Consider the following 15,401-nt stretch of genomic DNA (forward strand, 5'->3'; position numbering starts at 1 on the left):
GCTCGATGGTTCCTATTGTGTTGGTATTTGGACCTAGCAGAAATTTCAAAGGAAGGTTGACAAATGAAAGGCAAACACTCTGGACGGCGAACCGATATTGCGTATCTATGGCTGTAACACGGCGCCACGCAATCAGGTATATCCCTAGCATCTTGGTATAGCGCTTCTGCCTGGGCTTCCGAAAGAGGTAGAATTGCGGCACCAAGTCCTCGGATCCTTTTATCCGTCGCTAATCCTCATTTATTGACATGAGAGAGGGGTAACTCTGGAAGCCTCAGTCACCAGGCGTTCCGGTGCCTGGCCCACATAAAGCTTGGGGGCTGCGGGCTGCGGGCTAAGGGCTGCACATTGACCTTGCCATTGTCTCCAATACCTCCTCCGTGCCCATTATTCGCATTCATTAACAGCTATGCCCAAAGAAGAGGTCTTTAATATCCACCCATATGGTTGGGAAAATGACCCAGAGGAGGAGAGATTCAAAGTCTCGACGCTCGACTACCTGACCGTTTGCACCTACAACAATTACGCACTCTTTTTTCGACTGGATGATGCTGATAAGAGCCGAGTGGCAGATCTATTGAAGGCCGGTCTTGAGAAGACTCTGAGTCAAGTTCGCCATATCTGCGGTACAATCGAGAAGGATGTCGCAGGCGGCCATTCCTTTGTCAAAAGAAAGGACAGCACTGTTCGGTTTGTTGTTCAGTGGCTAGACTCTGCTGAGGATGGCGATGACTATCCTTCTTTTGACGAGATTGAGAAAGCCAATTTCGGCACTTCAGCACTGGGTGACCTCAATCGCTGGAGTGTCCCTCCAATGACATACGGAGAAAAACCTGAAGCTCATCCAGATAATCACCCAGTGGTGGCAGCCTATAAGGCTAATTTCATCCGAGGTGGACTGATCTTTATCATGCACCACCACCACTACAGCAACGATGTCATGGGATGGAGTGGCCTCACCCACCAGCTGGCCGAGCACTGCTTCGCAATCGTCAACAATACACCTGCCCCCTCCTGGGATCCCGCTTGTCTCGACTTGTCCCGCTTGACTAAGGCTGAGGTACCCGAGGAATCCAAGATTGATGGCCCTCCGGCTCCAGAGCGACACCCTGGCCATATTGAAGCAGAGATGCTGTTCTTCCACTTGCCCAAGAGCAAAGCAGCTGAGCTCAAGCAGCTCGCCTCTCCGACCGACGGATCCTGGATCTCCACGTACGACGCCTTCTCCGCATTTATCTGGCGCACAATTTCACGCCTGCGGGCCCCAGCATTCAAACAAGATCTATCGGCCCCTTTGTTCTGGTGCGAGGCTATTGATATGAGGCGAAGGATGCACAGCCCCAAGCCGCCCGCGCGTATTCAGCACAACGTCATGGCCGGCGCCCTATCGAATGCTGCGCCCGTGCAGTCGCCGACAGCAGCAGAGGTCATCTCAGAGTGGCCCTTGTCCAGGTTAGCGTCATACATACGTGCGCTGACCAATAGTATCACCCAAGAAGCTCTCGATCAGACACTCGATGTGGTGGCCACTGTGCGTGATAAAACCGCGTTGAACATCCGCATCGATGCGCATCCACCATTATCACACCTCCAGACGGATCATCGCGATGCTAATATCACTGGCGCCGACTTTGGCTTCGGCAAGCCATTGCTGTACCGTCACCTGATTGATCGATTGACGCAAGGTGTTATGGTTATTTATCCGTCGCGCAATCCGTCTCTTGAGTCGGACGAGGGACCTGAGTTCTCCATTTCTTATGAGATGAGTCTGAAGCAAGCCTTGATTGAGGACCCTGAATGGAATAAGTACTTCGAGTACCGAGGTGTCGATGCTATCGATGGTAGTAGATAAATCAGCCGATTAACGATGACCCTGTTTGTGCATGTACGTCTGATATCACGGACTATTCAATTCTACTAGTTTGATTACCATTATTGTCACAGCTCTCACCTCTCTGTATACTCCTTTGTATTAACATCGTCTGGCAGAGAGGCTACGGTCCCCGATGAATTTCGTGCTTTGTTGATGCATTTAAATACTTGTTTCAGGCAGCAACATGAAAGTGCTAATTAATTTTCAGATATTTTGGAGAGGAAAGGGGTAGATAGCGATGCAGGAGGAAATAAATCATCAATTCCAGGATTTATCATGCCTAGTACCTTCATGGTCCTCGCTTAGTTAATTAACATTCCGCAATTACTCAGCGGATCGCACAGGACTTGTACGTGCGGCGATAACGCAACACCACAGAGTTGACGAGTTTACAAATGACACCGTAAAGAAAACAGGACCACTCAGACACAACCAAGGACCCAGAATGGGACGGAGCTCTTGGCGCGCTAAGAGCTGTCGAACATGCATTGCAAGAAAAGTCAAGGTAGGCCGGGTCTCTCTTTTACTATGGGCAGAACGCTCATGCGTCCATCTCCGTAGTGTGACAAAAGTACTCCGCAATGCTTTCGATGTCAGTCATCCGGTAGAGTATGCGGCGGATATAGGCAAGTGTAAGTAATTTCATTGCCTTGTTTGCTGTCTATTTACCAACCGGAGATGTGGACATGGCAGAAACAGTCAGATAGAGAGAATTGACTCTCCTTCCAAGCCGAGCGACTTGTCTCTTGTAGCAAATCAGGACAAAAGACAGCTACTCTCTCAATTCATGGATGACTATCTCCCTCCAAGATTATCTGCCTTCACGACTTATCAGTCGCCAGTATATTGGGTTGAGACTTTGTCTTCGCTGGTTGACTCGCAGTCAGGACTCGTCAATAAGTCATTATCTGCTCTGGTGTTGATGCATGTCGCCAGATTTCGGAAAGACAATACGCTATCGCATTATAGTAGACATTCTTATAGTCTACTCATGCAGCAAATATTAGAGCTGAGACAAATAGGCGATCCTACCGATCTCATTCGCACTGGAATGATCTTGGCTCTCTATGAGACTTATGATTCGCCCCCGGATCAGACCAAAGCATGGCAGATACACGTGGAGGCGGCTTGCAATCTGATGTGGCAATCTCATCTTCCTGCCGGGGCGCTCAATGTCCACGACTTGCGCCGGCTTTGTACCATCGAGGTAAGATGCTGCATATTATTCCGGAATAGAACACCTTATGTGCTGACATAGTAAGGTCCTTTGCCTCTGCATCAATGGCCCTCAAAGTCGCCCACCAATCTTCCATCTACAATCAGGCTCTTTGTTCGAATTATTCGATCAGCTTCTCGAAATACTATTCAAAGCAATTACACTACTCTGGGACTTTCGACAAAAGAAAGATGTTGACGATTTGGATTGGACATCGGCTGATGAGATGTTGATTATGTCAATGAATATTGAGAGACGCCTTCTTCACTGGTATAATAAACTTGTCCTGGAGAACGATCACCCGCTATTCATGACCCGCGCCGGCCCAGCCTCATCCACTCTAATCAACACACACGACCAGCCTCAAGCAATAATATTCTCCGATATTTCTAGCATACACCTTATACTGTTCTACTGGCTGGGGCTAGTAATCGTTTATACATCCATGTTCGAGGCGCTAGAGACTATCGCACAGTCAAGCCAATCTCAACTCCCCAAAGATTTCAACGAGAAAATGAAATTGGCTGATTCACTCTGTCATAAGTCTGTTACTTATATTTCCCAAAGTCAAGCCGACGCGACTACTGCGAAGGGATTAGGAACTGCTATATTTGCAACAGCAACGTCTGTGGCTTCACAGAATATTAGTCGAGGATGGAAGAGGAATGATTACATTGCGGTTGCATGAAGCATTGGAAACTTTGAGAACTCCTCCTGCCATTAATAGCGAAATTCTTGGCCAACAAGATCCTCACTAAGTCTCCACAGTTTCTCTGCATTTTGTGGGTCGAGGGCGTAATCCGCAGCCTCGCTATTGTTGATCTTGCAGTTGACCATGTATGACCCATTTTCACCTGTACACGGACCATTAGTATTGTTGATTCCATCACGCAAGGAATCCAACGCCAAATATGACACATACTAGGAATGCTTGGAGTATATGCTGCTACAATCAGTGTAGCCGCGCCGTGGCTTGTGGTTATCCATTTTAGCTTAGGATCGTTATTCATGCTACCATCTGGGTGCTTCCATCCTGGCAGTCGCATCCAAAGTTAGCAAATTCGATTCACTTCCAGGTCAGAGTTACCAAAAAAAAAAAAAAAAAAAAATATAGAAACGGAAGAAATACCAGCCTTGAGCCAATCTTCCATGGATAGATGCCTCACAATTCCGGTAACCATTCGTCCTGGGTAAAGACTGAATGACTGCACACCCTTTGCTCCAAGCTTTTTGGCCAACGATACGGAAAAAAGCATATTGGCAGTCTTGCTCTGTCCATAGGCCTGCCACTTGTCATAGCACTTTCCATTCTGTTTTAGAAAAAGTTAACCATTTGAAACATGTGTTTCCAATGAAGAAGTACAATGCATACCTCAAATCCAGGATCCTCAAACCGAACGGGCCCTCTCTTATGCCCAAGACTGCTAACGTTCACCACTCGAACATTTGTAACACCTCGATCTATGAGGTTCTCTAGAACCAAGTTTGTGAAGAGAAAATGACCAATATGGTTCGTTCCAAATTGCATTTCCAAACCTTCTTTAGTGACACTGTATGGGGTGGCCATTACACCGGCACTGTTGATCATGATATCGAGAGTCTCAGAATAGGCTTTGACCTCTTCAGCGGCCTTGCGAACACTTTCTTGAGAGCTGAGATCAACCACCAGGAGCCTTGTTCTAGCACCGGGTGTATCTAACTTGATTTTCTGGTCAAGCTCCTGGAGGGTCTGAATGTTGCGGCCTGCGAGGACAAGCAATGACGGCGCATGTCGCGAGATTTGAATCGCTGCTTCACCTCCTATACTTCCTGGAGTAACACCAGTTATCAAGACTGCCTTAGGTCAGTTATCAATTTGGAGCAGAGAGAGAGAGAGGGAGTCGATTTTTGTTCACTCAAGGGACTATACCTTTGCTCGCCTTGATGTAAGAGGATAAATATTTGCAGACTTCCTCGCCAGTAGAATTAGACGTGAAGGGGGTCATCATGGGTGGATTGGCCAGAAATGTTCTCCAAATTGTGTTGAGAAGAACTTTCATATTGAGAACGTTCAAACAAGAAGCGACAATGTGCGTCTTTAAATGATTTCTGCAATCAGATGACCCGGAGTTAATCAATGGATTTATCATAATGGATCGGTAGGCGGACGGACTTTAGAGTACATCCCCGAATGCCTTGGGTCAACGCAAAGGGGCATCGAAATGCTACAGCAAATCGACATTGTTTGACCATGAAGGACTCGTGTGCACACTTCGCCATGGCCCAGCTCCGATCATTTGCGGGTCGCGGTTAGAGTGATATCCAATCAGAGTCGGAATATTACCGAGCCCCACAAAGACAGTGGATCCCACGGACTGGTTCCATAGCTTCTATTTGACGAATCACTTATTCTCACCTGCATGATAGCATTCTACTTTTTCTCCCCTCTTTCATGATCGCAATTTCTCCATATAACTAATCACTGGCCACGGAAAACCAATATGGCTGCTCATAGACTGGGCATAAAAGGTGTTGTATTAAAGTTTTCCCACTAGCTGATGGATGTGATTGAATCATGTCCATCAAACCTAGTTGCAATAGAATTGTAGAGCAAGGAGCCACGTTCTTTGGCCTGGTGCGGCTAAAAAGAAAGCAAATGTACTCTCTTTTAGCAACTTCTAGTGGTGGACACCAAGATATAGGCAGATCTTCTCTTCTGTCAAAGACCTTTGTCTCTCGATATAACAGCCTCATCTAACATAGTCATTGTCAAACATCCTTCCTCGCATCTTATATTTCGGTCCGTTGCATCATAGCTTTAGCACTTACTCGTCTCTTGAGCGTTAGCATCTTTCTGCACCAATTACTGGCCCAACTCCAAGTGCGCTTTTCCCCAAATCAAAATTGGCGCTTCAGATTCCACCTCGATCTCACTTGCTTCCAAAGCATCCACAACTGACTTCAGAAATGTTTATCACCAAAAGCTGCAAAGTAGTTAGCACCCGTTCAGAGTAAGCACTGACATTCTCTCCCCTGAACAACGAGCTAAAGAGACCTACCCGCTTGTAGAGTTCCTGGAGCCGCTCGCTGTGCTTGCGTCTTCCATAAATCCTTTAGCTGTCGTCAATCCCACGCAAGATATGCCATAGAAATTTGTTTCCAAAGGCGTATGATTTCAATTTGAAGATCGTGGTGAGATGAGATTTCCCCTGGCTATTCGCTATCTTTACTGCAGCTACCTGGAGGGGATTGTCGATGTGGTCACTGGTCGTGTCATGACATATCGTAGATACCATTATGCTGCCTCAAGCAAAGTGGTTGTTGGGCAGTTCTTTATCTTCGTGAAGACATGTCGAAAATTGCTAGGATTTTTGACGACCTCTAAGGTTCGGGACCTCAATTCTGGGTTCAGAGGGAATAATTAAACTAGTAATACCCAATTGGCAGTAATATAGATAAAGCTAAAACTTTAATTTCTCTGTATGCCGCTTCCAATCAGTGGTGGTTGATGGAAAAGGAGAAACTTTTCAGCTGACTGAAATGTCTAAACAAACACGGACTCTACTAGGATATTCCACCAGGACTGCAGAGTTGTATCACATGAGGATCTGCCTCTGAATGGGAGCGAAATATTCTAATAAATTGTAAGGTAACGTTGGAAGGCGATTCCATAGGCCAACTAGATACTCTGATAACGCTATAATAATGGCGTACTTCGCGACGAATCTGTCATCATGTTTTCAATATCTAAAGTTGAAGTTCTCTCTGCTGGGGGCGTATTTTTCCATAGTGAAATACATCGATTTTTCGTCTGATTACGCCTAAATTGAGAAATGCCATGCGTTGAGACTATTGAGAGACGTCTTGATTGCTTTCGAATAATAATCTTGAAACATGCATTGTGTATATATTAAGTGATGAGTGGGTGACGGGAATCTGACGATGATCTCAAACGAGCAACATGACCTGTCAACCTAATGAAATCTCGGATATGATACACAAGTTTCCCTCTTTGACCATTCTAACATACAGCGATGACCACTAAATTTGGGTCGTACCTGTCAGTGAAACATCCCATGGCGCTGAAAAACCATCGTACGACTTCAAAAAACATTATCGGAAGACAGGGGCCAGCTGAAACAACGTAGAACCTTTCAAAAGTCAATGATAATAATATAAAATATTATTATTATTCACTGCCAAGGAAGAACGCTTGTGAAACAGGATCGAGATCATAAATATTCCCCGGGTGCAGGAGATTTAAATTCCAACCAAATGGATATCAGGGTTTATCGATGACTTCATGATCGGAGTTGCTAACTCCGCCAGTCCTGAACCCTGCGATCCGGGGAGTCATCCGCACGGTTGCACAACCCAGATCGGGGAATGCACCTCACATAATCGAGAACATTAAGCTTACTTCGTCATTCTGGCGAGATGTTTAGTTACTGGTTCCCAGATTTACGGAATCACGCGGGTTTAGGGGGATGTGGTCGGCAGAGTCGACGCTCCGAGGCCGAACACGAGAATCTTATCTTGACTTTTTGAGGGACCTGATATTTGACGTAATGTGCATGCGCCAACCCTTTTATTAGTGTGCTGAGCTATCTGTGTATCCTTAATGTAAGAAATTATTATTCGTCAGAGGGTTGTTTTTGCTCGCAAAATCTCTACCTTAGTAAAGGCAGTGTTAAAGGTCTAGCACCAGACAGCGCTCTAACGCGCAAATCTCAGAAGCCTCCTTTTAATTTCCCACAACAAGACATGGATCCGAATATTTCAATAAACAGTGACAGAACACTCGCTGCTAGGGAAGAGGCAACATATCCGCGCGAATCCAACTCGACAACTACTAGCATTTCTTCCCAATCGGACGAACATAATGATTTCACAGGTAATCAAACAGCATCTTCGAAAGGATCTGATAATGATACAAACAACGCTCAACTCAGTGAAGCTGCCCTGACTCGGACACTCACTCAGCGAAAAAGTCAAGCCTCGGGCCATGAGGGTGAAGAATGGGCACAGATCGAAAAACTGATTTCACGGATGTTCGGCCATGAGCGGAAGGCCAGTTCCGAAGAAGAAAAGACACGACATGCTGGAGTAGTCTGGAAAGATCTTACTGTGACAGGCTTAGGCCTTGGCGCCGCTTTACAACCGACCAATGGTGACATCTTCCTTGGTATACCTAGGCTCATCAAGAAGCTATTCACTCGGGAAAGGAAGGGTGGTGGCGTGGGGAAACCTGAGACCCGAACCATTCTGGATGATTTTACAGTATGTTCTATTTTTCTGATGCGAAATACGCACTCTAACGGTTCGCTAAAAGGGCTGCGTTCGCCCCGGAGAAATGCTTCTGGTCCTTGGTCGACCTGGCTCAGGATGTTCTACATTTCTAAAGGTCATTGGCAACCAAAGATATGGATATGAAAGCATTGATGGTGATGTTCTATATGGAGGAACAGAAGCTAGCGCAATGGCCAAGAATTATCGCTCTGAAGGTATGGAAATAGATCAAAGGCCTTCACTTATGAAGCTAACAGGACAGTCTCCTATAATCCGGAGGATGACCTTCATTACGCTACGCTGACCGTGCGAGAAACGCTGCTATTTGCCCTTAAGACTCGAACACCGGACAAAGAGTCTCGGATTCCCGGTGAGAGTCGTAAAGACTACCAGCAGACGTTCCTGTCTGCAATTGCCAAGCTCTTCTGGATCGAGCATGCGATGGGAACCAGAATTGGTAACGAACTCATTCGAGGCATTTCTGGAGGGTACGTCAGTCAAGGAAAGGCAGAGGTGAAGGAGTCGCTAACATTTTTATTACCTGATTAAGGGAGAAAAAACGCGTCTCGATTGGAGAGGCTATGGTGACTAAAGCCAGCACTCAATGTTGGGACAACTCCACAAGAGGACTAGATGCGAGCACTGCACTGGAGTATGTGCAAAGCTTAAGAAGTTTGACCAACACAGCCCAAGTTTCAACTTTGGTTGCTCTGTATCAAGCCTCGGAGAACTTGTTCAACCTTTTTGATAAAGTCGTTCTCATTGAAGACGGAAAATGTGCCTTTTTTGGTAGCTCGGACGATGCAAAGACGTATTTTGAAAACCTGGGTTTCGAGTGCCCACCACGATGGACAACCCCAGATTTCCTGACATCCGTCAGTGACCCGCACGCAAGGCGTGTGAAGCCTGGATGGGAAAATCGAATTCCTCGTACGGCAGAAGAGTTTCAAGCAGCCTACCGTCAAAGTGATATCGCGAAAACCACACTCGCGGACATCCACGATTTTGAGAACGAGCTAAAAGCGAACGAGCACGAGAGAGAGATATCGAGACAGAATATGACAACCAAAAATTATACAGTCCCATTCTGGAAGCAGGTTATGATTCTCACTCACCGTCAATTCCTCGTGATGTTTGGAGATCGGGCAGCTCTGGCAGGCAAATGGGGAGTCATCACTTTTCAGTCTTTGATTGTGGGAAGCTTGTTTTATAATCTTCCCAAGACAAGGTTTGTTTCTCCTGTCACACTTTTGGTGATATGATGTTGATGATATACAGCTCCGGGTTGTTTACAAGAGGAGGTGTCATGTTCTTCATCCTCCTGTTCAATTCTCTGCTTGCACTCGCGGAACTTACAGCTGCTTTCGAGAGCAGGCCGATTCTAATGAAACATAAAAGCTTGTGGGTCTTCACATTGTGAGATTTTGGAATTCAATCACTCACCTTGAATAGCTCTTTCTATCGTCCAGCAGCATATGCCTTGGCCCAGGTTGTTGTTGATGTTCCATTGGTGTTTATTCAGGTTGTCATTTTCGACCTAATAGTATACTTGCAAGTATCTCCAGAATAAAAATGAGTCCAAAGCTAACATATCAAAATCCAGCATGGCGGATCTTTCCCGAACACCATCCCAGTTCTTTATTAACCTGCTTTTCATTTTCATACTTACCATGACAATGTATTCTTTCTTCCGTGCTCTAGGATCGCTCTGCGCTTCATTGGATATCGGTGAGACAACAACTTTACTTGTCCATTTCCATCATTAAGTTGCTGACTACTATCAAGCTACTCGGATTACGGGTGTTTCCATTCAGGCATTGGTCGTATACACAGGTAAATATACTGTCTACGAGTATCCTCCTAGATATTTACCATACAGGTGTTAACAAAGGCGTATTAGGATACTTGATTCCACCTTGGAAGATGCATCCATGGCTGAAATGGCTTATTTGGATCAACCCCGTTCAATATGCGTTTGAAGCAATGATGTCCAATGAGTTTTACAATCTTGAAATCCAATGCGAAGCGCCATACGTTGTCCCTTCTGGCCCAACGGCGAGCGCTGGTCATCAAGGTTGCGCAATTCAAGGCAGCTCTCCTGACGATCTCACGATCCACGGATCGGACTACATAAAAGCAGCCTACACATATTCCCGCAGTCATCTATGGAGAAACTTTGGCATTATCATTGCTTGGTTTCTTTTCTTCGTCTTTTTGACAATGCTTGGGATGGAAATCCAAAAACCAAATAAAGGAGGAGGCTCAGTCACTGTTTTCAAAAGAGGCGAGGTTCCCAAGGCAGTTGAAGATGCTATCGAGAATTCAGGAAGGCCGGCAGATGTAGAGTCCACGGACAAAAACACACCTTCTGCGAACTTGACAGACGATGAAACGAATGAAAAGGTACAAGATCTCGCCAAAAACACGTCAATTTTCACGTGGCAGAATGTGAACTATACAATTCCTTTCAAAGGTGGACATCGAAAGCTTCTCCAAAATGTGAACGGTTATGTCAAGCCTGGTCGGCTTACAGCCTTGATGGGCGCATCGGGTGCAGGGTCAGTTGGTCAAATTCCTGTCAACATGAACGAAGACTAAATGTTTCCACTCCCCCCCAGGAAAACCACGCTTCTCAATGCACTGGCTCAGCGCATCAATTTTGGTGTGGTGACCGGCAGCTTTCTTGTTGATGGAAAGTGAGTCTGGATGATTTCCCAGCAGTGGAATCAGATTTTAACTTCGGGATCTAACATTACATCAATAGTCCTCTTCCAAAGAGTTTTCAACGCGCGACAGGCTTCGCTGAACAAATGGATATACATGAGCCAACGGCCACAGTACGGGAGTCCCTGCGGTTCTCCGCTCTTCTGCGGCAACCCAAAGAAGTCCCACTCCAGGAAAAATACGATTACTGCGAGAAAGTGATCGACCTGCTAGAGATGCGATCCATAGCTGGTGCCACAGTCGGATCAACAGGCTCGGGATTAACTCAGGAGCAACGCAAGCGGCTCACCATTGGAGTTGAGTTGGCCAGTAAGCCTGAGTTGCTACTGTTTCTGGATGAGCCTACATCCGGACTGGATTCCTTAGCAGCATTCAATATCGTTCGCTTCCTTCGAAAACTGGCAGATGCTGGTCAGGCTATTCTTTGCACAATCCACCAGCCATCTGCCGTTCTTTTTGAAGAATTTGACGAACTGCTTCTGCTTCAGAGTGGCGGGCGAGTGGTATACAATGGTGCCCTCGGAGCAGACTCGAAGACGCTGATTGAATATTTCGAACGAAATGGTGGCAATAAATGCTCACCTCATGCCAATCCGGCCGAGGTCAGTTCTCTATGCCTGACATAATTTCTTGAGACGCATCACTCACATTTTTCATCTTAGTACATGCTCGAAGTGATTGGAGCGGGAAATCCAGAGTACAAAGGTCAAGATTGGGGAGACGTGTGGGCTTCCTCGCCAGAGTCTAAGAATCTCTCTACGGAGCTGGAGAGCATCATTAACTCTCGCAAAGGGATAGAAAATGAGGAGACCAGAGATGACCGTGAATATGCAATGCCTCTGTATGTTCAGATTGTGGCAGTGACCAAGAGAACCTTTGTGGCCTACTGGAGACTCCCGGACTACATACTTGTAAGTTCAGCCTGCGTTTGGGTATTTCATGTACTAACATTCAACGAGGGCAAATTCATGCTTCATATCTTCACCGGTCTTTTTAACACCTTTACGTTTTGGCACCTTGGCAACAGCTATATCGACATGCAATCGAGACTCTTCTCTATCTTCATGACACTCACTATCTCACCGCCGCTGATTCAACAGCTACAACCACGATACCTTCATGCTCGAGGCCTGTATGAGTCTCGCGAGGCCAATTCCAAAATTTACTCTTGGGTTGCTTTTGTTGTGAGCACAATCCTACCCGAACTGCCATACTCGATTGTGGCGGGATCCGTCTACTTCAATTGCTGGTAAGAACATGCCGATCACAACCAAAATCAATAGAATCAGGCAACTCACAGAACACAGGTACTGGGGAGTATGGTTCCCACGCGACTCATTTAGCTCCGGCTATACTTGGATGATGCTCATGCTGTTTGAATGTTTCTATGTTGGCTTTGGACAGTTCATTGCAGCCTTTGCACCGAATGAGCTGTTTGCCTCCTTGCTAGTCCCCACTTTCTTTACTTTCGTCGTCTCATTCTGCGGTGTCGTTGTCCCTTATGCCGCGTTACCTCATTTCTGGCAATCGTGGATGTATTGGCTTACCCCCTTTCATTATCTCCTAGAAGGCTTCCTCGGCGTGGTGACACATAATGTCCCTGTTCGCTGTGTTGAACGGGAAGAGGCCCACTTCAGTCCACCTGCTGGATTGACCTGCCAGGAATATGCAGGCGCTTATGCCCGGGAGGCCGGTGGCTATGTCAGTGACGCTGGAAATGGGATGTGCGCTTACTGTCAGTACTCTACAGGGGACCAGTTTGTAAGTTATCACAATTGCTTTGCGAAGGGGAGGTCATACTGATTGTTTGCGATCTAGGCTGCTAGCTACAATGTCTTCTACTCTCACAAATGGAGAAACTATGTGAGTCATCATGCTTGATCGGGTTTGAGTTGGTCTAATCATCGCTAGGGAATCTTCTGGGCCTATGTGATCTTCAATTTCTTGTTGGTCTTTCTATTCTCCTGGTTGTATCTCCACGGGGTACGGGATATGAAACGGTGGTTCAGTGCACGTAAGACAAGAAAAGTAGCCAAGACCTGAGATCTGGACGTCCTAGTTTGAAGCAAAACGATGTTGTTATCAATGAAAATCTGGATAGAAATAGTGAGAGATCTATAGAGCTGAAACGGGGCAGCTCCTCCGCGAAAAGCTTGGCGCCTCCTCTTCTACCTCCGCCCCCAATTTTCCAAATCTAATTCCCTCTTTCTCAGCGCTGATCGCTCGCGAGAAAAAAACAATACTAGGGCTCTTTGCCATGCTGTCATAATTACAAACCTCGTCGCCCATTCTTCTCCAATCAGATCCCATACACAGCATCCCCTTCCCCCTTGACACGTTTAGCCATGAAGGAAGAAACTCCCAGGGAATCGCCTGAGGGCTCGCGGGCCGATGACCAGTCGAACTCGAAATCCGGCGGCAATTTAGCTTCCAAGGACCGGAATTGCCAGTATTGCGGTCAACCATTCACTTCCTCGTCACTCGGTCGCCATCTTGACCAGTTTTTGTTTAAGAAGAAGCCGGATGGCATCCACGATGTCGAGGAGATTCGTCGCATCCGCAGTGGGATCACTCGTCGGCAGGCCCGCACGAGTTCCGCCAAGCGTGACGAGAGTCCCGATCGCGTCCATAAAAAGGGCTCGACCGACCCATACACATCTGCTGGAGAATCGGCATCGAAGGCGCGCGAACCCCCGCCGCGCATGATGTTCAACACTCCGACTTGGCATGCTACTGGCGTCATCAATGATATTCCTAACCCAAGTCGCGTGTTGGATGGGCCTCGCATAATGCCATCTCAGTCGCGAGCGGGCTCCTTACAGCTTCCGGGTTACTCGAGCCGAGGAGCCAATGCTAACAACCCGGATACGATGAAGGCGCTTGAGCTGGCGTTGCACGAGGTGCTGGACAACATCAAGGCAGCCACGTAAGTTCTTTTTCTATCTTTCGTTTGGCCGCAATCTCATGATCATCTTTTTAGCTCGCGTTTCCGACCTCGATTGTCGCCATTCGACTTCGATATCCAAGCCCAGACCTTCCCCTCCCTATGTCTCCAACTTCTCCCTCCCCCGCCGAGCTTGTTCGCCTCCCACCCATTCTCTTCGCCAAATTCATTTCCACTGCAAGCTCCTGGAGTGGAACACCTTGACATCATCCGTCAAGCACTCCGCTCCAAGATTGCTCAATGGAAATCTGATCAAATCGCCGGAGACCCCAGTGCACATACTAAACACCTGGGAGCAAGTCCGGATCATAACATGATCTATCGAACCGCACAACAACATGAGGAATTAGGGCTGAGACATTTAGAGCTTGCTTTCAACCATTGGAACTCCCTTCCCCATGAGACTCGTCGCGAAGCATGGCAACTGGAGATAACCCGCGCATTTGCCCGTGAAGCCGAGCAGCGCAAGTCCGTGGATGAGCAGTTGGCCCGGGTCCAACAAGAAGCAAATCAGCTGCGAGCCCAGGTGGAGCGACTCGGGTCATGCCAGTGGCCGCGCGAGTTCGCCCTCTTCCCTCCTGACACCCTTCCACTCTCTCGGGATGTAGCTCGAGAGTTAGATGCAAAAGAGAGCCAGATCAGCCCGGATTCCACGCGCTGGGACTACGACCATGTTGTCAGCAAGTGGAAACGTGTTGTCATGCACGATAAAGGCATGGGTCGAATTGGAGTGGGCTATGCTGGTGGTGGCTCAATGGCCGATTTAGATAATAACCAGCAACAAAGTCCTAATGTGCGACCTCCCCGACCGGGCGAAGACACTTCATCTCATCCTAATCGCCTGCGACCTCTGCAGTCCGCCATTGCCATGAGTCCAGACGCAGGCACTGCCTCCACGCCTACCTCCTCAGCAAACTACGCGTCTCCATATTCGCATGCAGATCCCCGCAGCCCACCGGGTGGCGGCGTCGGAGCCCCGCACACTAAGCGTCCTCGTTTGATGAATGGGTCTGAGGGCCCAGCCGCGCCTTCTTCCGATTCGGCTCCGTCGTCAGCCAGGCCATCGGGGCCTTGGCCTTCTTCCTCCACCCCTATTCTCTCTAATCTGGCAGCGCCCTCAGGACAAACGCCTCCATCGTCTTCTAGGGTATAATTGGATTCAGGCTTTTTGGCGATGAATATATATCCGTCTTCCACGAGCTAAACAGGTTTCTCATATACGAATGGACATGTTTGGATGCCTTTTGGATGATATCACCGCATATACCCTTTGTATACTTAACTTAGCCAGAAATTCATTTCACTCATAACAAATCAGTTCGATTATACATAGGTTTAAGCTGAAATATCGTTCTCGCCATACTGAATATCCAATA

General features: G+C 47.3%; 4 protein-coding genes across 4 annotated transcripts; 3 read left to right on the top strand and 1 right to left on the bottom strand.

Moving 5' to 3' along the window:
• Nucleotides 1-409: 409 nt before the first annotated feature.
• N7484_004376 (Transferase) lies at nt 410-1,852 on the top strand (the record flags this gene model as incomplete). The annotated part of the gene is made up of 1 exon (XM_057114796.1): nt 410-1,852. The coding sequence occupies one exon, from the start codon at nt 410-412 to the stop codon at nt 1,850-1,852; it is 1,443 nt and encodes a 480-aa protein (XP_056974936.1).
• A 1,012-nt stretch (nt 1,853-2,864) lies between these two features.
• On the top strand, nt 2,865-3,777 carry N7484_004377 (uncharacterized protein; the record flags this gene model as incomplete). Its single annotated transcript, XM_057114797.1, has 2 exons — nt 2,865-3,080; nt 3,223-3,777. 2 exons carry the CDS (start codon nt 2,865-2,867, stop codon nt 3,775-3,777), a joined length of 771 nt encoding a protein of 256 aa, XP_056974937.1.
• A 32-nt stretch (nt 3,778-3,809) lies between these two features.
• Nucleotides 3,810-5,074, bottom strand: N7484_004378 (short-chain dehydrogenase; the record flags this gene model as incomplete). The annotated part of the gene is made up of 5 exons (XM_057114798.1): nt 3,810-3,943; nt 4,012-4,122; nt 4,219-4,399; nt 4,462-4,922; nt 4,999-5,074. 5 exons carry the CDS (start codon nt 5,072-5,074, stop codon nt 3,810-3,812), a joined length of 963 nt encoding a protein of 320 aa, XP_056974938.1.
• Nucleotides 5,075-7,832: 2,758 nt separating this feature from the next.
• Nucleotides 7,833-15,178, top strand: N7484_004379 (CDR ABC transporter; the record flags this gene model as incomplete). The annotated part of the gene is made up of 17 exons (XM_057114799.1): nt 7,833-8,348; nt 8,401-8,572; nt 8,620-8,845; nt 8,908-9,585; nt 9,636-9,758; nt 9,961-10,085; nt 10,143-10,190; nt 10,258-10,915; nt 10,976-11,053; nt 11,122-11,683; nt 11,744-11,992; nt 12,041-12,330; nt 12,389-12,842; nt 12,900-12,944; nt 12,993-13,095; nt 13,425-14,007; nt 14,062-15,178. The coding sequence occupies 17 exons, from the start codon at nt 7,833-7,835 to the stop codon at nt 15,176-15,178; spliced, it is 6,027 nt and encodes a 2,008-aa protein (XP_056974939.1).
• Between the last annotated feature and the right edge of the window lie 223 nt (nt 15,179-15,401).

The sequence above is a fragment of the Penicillium longicatenatum genome (genome assembly GCF_028827895.1).
Source record: "Penicillium longicatenatum strain IBT 33135 chromosome Unknown contig_2_segment0_segment0, whole genome shotgun sequence".
Lineage (NCBI taxonomy): Eukaryota > Fungi > Ascomycota > Eurotiomycetes > Eurotiales > Aspergillaceae > Penicillium > Penicillium longicatenatum.